The sequence below is a fragment of the Larimichthys crocea genome, chromosome X, assembly GCF_000972845.2.
Source record: "Larimichthys crocea isolate SSNF chromosome X, L_crocea_2.0, whole genome shotgun sequence".
Lineage (NCBI taxonomy): Eukaryota > Metazoa > Chordata > Actinopteri > Sciaenidae > Larimichthys > Larimichthys crocea.
The window spans coordinates 28,517,819-28,524,392 of NC_040020.1; the positions used below are offsets into that span (position 1 = coordinate 28,517,819).

At 41.4% G+C, this 6,574-nt stretch overlaps 1 protein-coding gene across 2 annotated transcripts; it reads right to left on the minus strand.

Moving 5' to 3' along the window:
- Positions 1-641: 641 nt before the first annotated feature.
- rrp36 (ribosomal RNA processing 36) lies at positions 642-6,335 on the minus strand. Of its 2 annotated transcripts, XM_010741353.3 has the most exons (9): positions 6,240-6,335; positions 5,673-5,747; positions 4,101-4,539; positions 3,759-3,891; positions 3,601-3,667; positions 3,397-3,501; positions 3,219-3,296; positions 2,231-2,348; positions 642-1,473 (listed from the first exon to the last, which is right to left on the minus strand). In XM_010741353.3, exons 3-9 carry the CDS (start codon positions 4,507-4,509, stop codon positions 1,337-1,339), a joined length of 1,047 nt encoding a protein of 348 aa, XP_010739655.3. In that variant the 5' UTR covers positions 4,510-4,539; positions 5,673-5,747; positions 6,240-6,335; the 3' UTR covers positions 642-1,336. The 2 variants fall into 2 exon arrangements, with proteins under 2 accessions (XP_010739655.3, XP_010739656.3); XM_010741354.3 differs by lacking the exon at positions 5,673-5,747.
- Positions 6,336-6,574: the final 239 nt, after the last annotated feature.

Consider the following 6,574-nt stretch of genomic DNA (forward strand, 5'->3'; position numbering starts at 1 on the left):
GCATAATAGCAAATGTACACAAGAAGGTGCTCAGAGACAATTGATTTTTCATTTAATATTAAGTCCTTAATGATGCTGATGAGAGTGACTTGTAGGGTGTTCAGTTTTTACTTTATCTACTTTTTTTTGTGGTTACAATCTGCAACTACACCACCAGATGTCGCTAAATCCTACACACTAATACTACACACCTTTAAAGAAACATTTTGTAACTCTGTGTCCCATGCGCAGAGTGGGGCCTATGTACCTTTGTGCTCCATGTACACCACAAGAAGTATATAGCACTTTAAGGCACTAAGTCACACACCACCAACTATTTCTCTTATTTTAGTGAAACTGGATCATATTTTATGGAGAAAATGTTTTCTGATCTGCTGTCATTGGTTGCCTGGATGTTTCACTTCAACGGGCTGCCTTCAGGCGATTGGTTGAAGATGCTCAAGAAACTGCCAAAGGGAAAACATTTTAGTAAAGTAGAAGTCAGTGACTGGAAATAAACAGGATATCCATTACCGGGGTCAACTTGGGTGTTTACAAAGTTTAGCTTCCACCTTTAAAAATCAACATGACAGTTCTACTAATAATTTTGTCTTAAAACAAATTAAAATATTTGTGTTATTTCAGATGCAAACACACACAAACACATACAAATATAATTTTATTAAAAAAACAAAAACATTTTGAAGGTTGAATATAAATCAGAGTTTCTGATGTTTTCAGCGATCACATCTGTACAGCTGAACACTCGACTGACATTTTAAGTTCCAGTTTCAGTGAAAACTAAATCAAAAGGACAAATTGGTGTAAAGTCTACTTCCTCATAGGTCACACAAACATCAAATATCTGATTCCTTTTCTTCCAGACAACCATTAGTTTCAGTTCACAGTCACTGTTTATTTACTTTATTTGGTCAAAGTTAGATTTTCCTCAAACTGACACACAGCAGATCTCACTGACGTTCATGGGCTCTGACATCTGAGATTTCAGTGTTTGTTTGCAGTTCCACCTTGTTTGCAGTTTGAGAATTAATTTCGAGGTTCAAAATCAAAATGATGCTTTGAATGTTGGGATGTCTGAGGTTCATTCAATGCACCAAAGATGTTTTTTTCAATAGAAGAAAATGTAACTTTGACAGTGAAATAAACATGACAGACACCAGATGTTGGATCACAACTTCCATCCAACATCATAAACTCAAAGTCAGAACGTCTGTGGCTCCACCAGCAGGCTGAGACAGGTCACTACAGCCGACACACTGAAGGACCAAAAGTTTTTAATGTTTCCATCCAGCTCTCAGCAGGTTCTTCTTCAGGTGTTTTTGTGCCCCAGGACGCCTCATGCAGCCTGTTTGGGCAGCTTCCTGCGGTCCTTCCCAGCGTTCCTCTTCCTCTTCTTACTCAGGAAGTTTTCTAGTTTGCCGCTCTTCTTCAGCTCCTGGTATTTTTCAGCCAGCTGCAGTTTCTTCTTATCGGCTGCAAAAAAACAACAAAGAAGACTTTGAACTAACTGGAAAGCTGAGAATCTTGTGGATTCGGTGAGCACAGTTGAATCCATGTCAGATGACGTCAGCTATAGTAACCACTTTATTGTAGGGAGACCGTTTTTTTGAGACATCACTGTATAAAGTGAGCTGTTATGATATCTATGATAATCACAGCCTCAGGACAGCCTGTCCAACTACAAACTAGCGACTGAGGGCATTCAGAGGACGGATGACTTACCTATGTTTTTTGACAATAAGGAGGTTTCTGAGCAATATACAAAAGAGAAGTTGCCATCCAATCCAATAGCAGAAATCTCCAAAATCTCTTTTAATACCAAATGACAGCATGACTTTTTTAAGGTGTTCCCTTAATGTCTTCTTGCCTTCATGTGATATTTTGAAGGAATTTGGAGGGACTACTTTTAATAATTGTAATTTTTCGAGTGGTCAAAAACGGTTGTAGTTTGCACAAATGACATCAACCCACTGCTTCAAACTCAACAAACCGCTGCAATGCAACTTTTGAAACATAATAGAGGACGGGAATGATCGTCATATACTTCTATAATAATCTGCTAAGCCCTTATACACTCTAAACCTTCAATACTGAAACAAAACGGTGTTCATTACAGATTTATGACGAGAAAAACATGGTACAGTACGAAACTGCATGAATCTTTCAGATGAGGTAGGACAAAAACACTGAGAAGAACAGACGTGGAAACAGACAGTCAGTGTGAACTTACAGTTCTTGAGGAAGAACGGTCGTGCGCCCTGACTGGCTCGTTCTCTCTGCTGCCTCTTGAACTGCAGCTCTCTCTCTCTCTGCTCCTCTCGGCTCTTACTCGCTCGCTCCTGGTTCTCCTGCACAAAGTCACAGTTGACACGTTTAAAACAAACATGTACGGCCATACGTCATCACACTGTGCACACGCTGGAGAGTTTTCGTTGTGAAACATGGACAGGAAGTTTTTTATACCACCGCATTAACATAATTACACGTCAGCAAAGTAGAACTGATGAGTGAAAACAAGACTCCATTGTTGTTGTGGCAAACATTCTGATAATTAAACTAAACCTCCATCATGTTTCACTTCATTCATTCAGACAGACATTTGTGTATCATGCTGACTTCATTATCAATCAGCAGAGCCCCCGGGCACAGACACTCCTAAATGTTCAAGGTTATTCACCGCAAGTAATTTCTAATTTCCAAATATATTATGTAATTGAAAATATATATTAAAAAGAAACCTCAAAGTCTGAGACCGTGGTTCTCTGCCAAAAAGTGATGTATTATGGCTCGCTAGTGAGCTGTTCTATTTATAATACCAGTACAACTTCCAATAAAAGCCCATTTGTGTATTTGTTTGACCAGCGTAGCACACACAGCCTTTATTAGAGAGAGGCTCTTATATTGTTAATACTGTTAAAATTCTGAGGCTCATTTCTTTTTCTGGGTGTTTTAAATGGATGTGGGGGAGTTACATACTATAACAACTGTCAAGCAGACATAAACATTTACTTATCTATTTAAATGGGTGCCAGCTCACATTAGCACAAATAATAAAGTGTAAACAGAACGGATCAATATTTGACATATTTTAGCTATTTAGTGCTACTTTGTGCAAACTTTCACCAAGCAAACTACAGCGGTGTGTTTGGGACGTTTATGCTTAGAATCAGAGCATTATATTTGAGGTGACACTGTATCGGACGGCAGCCCTGTCTCACCATCCTCTTCAGAAGGAACTGCAGTTTCTCCTTCTTCGTGTTGCTCTTCTGTGTCCTCTTCAGCTGCTTCTGGATGATCTGCAGACAAACAACACAATCATGTTGATTTTCAGTCCAGCGTCCTGAGGGCAACAGCTTCTACAAGAGTTTACAACAGTCTGATCCAAAGTGCTCTCACCTCTTTCTCTCTGTGTTTGATGTCTTTAATAAATTTATACGTCTTCTCAAAAATCTCTGGTTTGTATTCTCCAGAAAGGTCATCAAATCGAGGATCTCTCAACGTCTGAGTAAAAAGAGCAAAAAAACAAACAAACATTTGAAGGATGTGGAGCAGTGGAGAAGAACACAGACTCGGTTTAATCTGAAGGTTTTCTTCACTCACTGGTTTCTTGACAGCGACGACCTGACGGAGGAATGGAGCTGGTCTCTTGGCTGAAATTTCCACCGGCCTGAAAACACAAACACACACTGTTAAAATCCAAAACGAATAAATGCTGAAGGCAGAGCAGCTGTCTGTAGTTAGAGGCTGAGACTGTCCACCTGTTCTTGTTCAGACGTTTCTTTTTGCGGGTCTCTGTATTCTTGTTGCTGCCGTAGGCAACCTCGTTGTAAACTTTGGTTCCCACTTTGTTCTGCAGCTTCAAGATGTCCTCAAAGGACATGTGGGAAAGTTCTGGTGAGAGAACAGAAAAGAACTCAGTCATTGTTACTTGAAGATGAACTCACAGGCATTAGTTGTATTTTCTGAATCCACTAGACACGGCAGATGATACCGAACATGTAACACATAAATATGAGGAAGCAACAAGCACCCCGCGAGCTTTCTGATGAGGGCTTTAAGTTCAGTTTGACCTGCTGAACGTCAGCTCACAACAAACTCACCGTTTTTAATGTCTTCCCTTGTTTGGATCTCACCGCTACAACCAGCATTCTCTGGGCCTTCATCATCCGCATTATCATCATCTTCCTCCGATGCATCACTGTCTCCTCCCGCCTCAGCCTCCTCTTCTTCTTCATCTGCATCAGACTCTTCCTCACCAGCATCAGATCCCTCCTCGTCTTCCTCTTCTTCATTACCACCATCAGACCCTTCTTCGTCATCATCGCCGAAGTCGTCCTCGTCCTCTCCTACATGGTCCCGCTCTCCCTCCTCAGCTCCTCTTCCCCCTCTCTCGGTGAGAAGGGCGAAGTTCTTCTCCACATCAGAGTCTTCATCATCACTGCTGCTCGCCTCCACATTTTTCCTCTTTGAGGCTGCCAGCTCCAGCCGCTGTTTCCCTTTCCCCTTCATCTCAGTGTCTGTGGCTCAAGATTTAGGCAGCTGCGAAAAAGAAAGTATGAGAATTCATGATGATTTGGGAGAGATAGTTAGGCAAAGTGGTTGAAAAGGCACTGAGCAAGCTGAAAACACAAACCCCACAGAGTGAAGGCAGGTGAGCTCCTCAGCACAATTTCAGGGGAATTCAAGTATAAGTAAGGCAGGCCAGGCTGTTATGGAATTTTCTCTTTTAGGGTTACACGAGGCCACGTGTGAGCCTTGTGATCCACGGCAGTATTAACTGTTTGTCTTATGACTAGGTGCCACCATATCTCACTGTGGTGGCCAGGGTCGAAGAGGCCTGTTGCTGCCTTCCTAGTCATAATAGATAGCTTGTTGTTGCCGTTCCAATCTGCGTAAGCGGACATCTGTGTCCCCAGACTAGAATATGTTGACAATAACACCTCCAAGAGTAAAGACATTCTCTTTGACTAATTCTGGGGCGTATAGTATTGGGGGTGTGATCTTTGGGTTTAAAGTATATCCACCATCACGAGTTCGTCAGAATGCGAGACCGACTCAAGCACTTCAGGTGTACTTTGAGAGTGTCTATAGTTCTCCTTGGCCAAGTGTCAATAAATAATACAGCATAAGACATCAGAGGCTCCTGAACACTTTCTTCCCTCCTGACTTCACCATTGACCTTTGACTTCAGCAATTTCTCCACAACACAGGCAGATCTGATAAACTCAACACCATGTGAAATCCAAGAAGAAACAATACTGATGTAGGCACAACTGTTGCAATAAAGCGGCAGCACTGAGCACGATGCAGCAGAACAGCATGCAGTGAATAAGAGAGGAAGATTATGCACTATTTAGATATTTTTATACATTACGCAGAGTTCACGCTATAGGATTGCATCCCTAATTTTCCATTTGCAGACAGTTTTTGCCACCAAATTTTCCAAGATCAGAGGCAAATTGGTCAATCAGACTCTGAACTTTTGTCATTCATCTTTATGTACGTCTGGCAATAATAAGATAGAGTCAGAGTTCTTGGCTACAAGTTTCTTTTTACTTCATTAAGAAATATATAAACAGTGCAGACATGAGCTCAACATAAGGACAGCTAAATGTTTGTACTACACCATTTTCTGTGTCACTTCCTGTGTGTGTTTGCATGACAAAACGTACTTTGGAGAGCAGACAGACTTGCTGTGGATCCCTCCTGGTCAAAGATCTTGTGTGGTCACCGATCAGTCATGTAGTCTGCAAATCACAACTTTGAGATTCCTGATTCTCAGACACTGTAGTGTGAACGCTGGTCCGACACAGCTTTGGTTGTAGTAAGCTTAGATCTTAGTTGATTTATCACCTCAGTTATTGTTTATGGACTCAATCAGCCTTCTCCCACACAGTATTAGTACATTTTTATAAATTATCCTCGTCTCTGTGTACATTTAAATGGCCATGAACGTGTTTTAGGTGGTTGTTGACCTCTGACCCTTTCACGGCGGCTACGTCCACTTCTTTTATACAGTGTATTTTCCGGTGCTCTGTAAACTTTTAAACTCGAATAAAGTGCAAGCCATGTGTGTATGAAACACCAGATTATTATCCACAGGTTTTAAATGAACTCTGACGTGACATGAGCCCAGAAAGCGTGTCTACACATCGACAACCAGGAGCTAACTTTAGATAACAGCACGGACACTACAGACTCACTGCACGGTGGTCGAGACAAAGTAAAGCTTTATGTACCTGGTATCAAGGTGTTATTAAAGTCCTGTTTTTGCTGAGCTGCATTATCCACGTGTGTCCATGTCGGCTGCGCGACAGGAAGATAAACAAAGCACGTCCGGTTTCAAAATAAAGCTCACACTGGGTTCTTCTTAGCCACACATGCTCATGCGCAGTGCTGCCCTCTGCTGGCCAGACGCAGCTATGATCTCCTCAAATAAACTAGAAACTTTTTATTGATCCGACACTTCTAACTAATTACATTTACTCAAGTACTGTACTTCAGTACCAATTTGAGGTATTTTACTGCAGTATTTTTTATTCTATGCAACTTTCACTGCACATCTCAGAGGAGA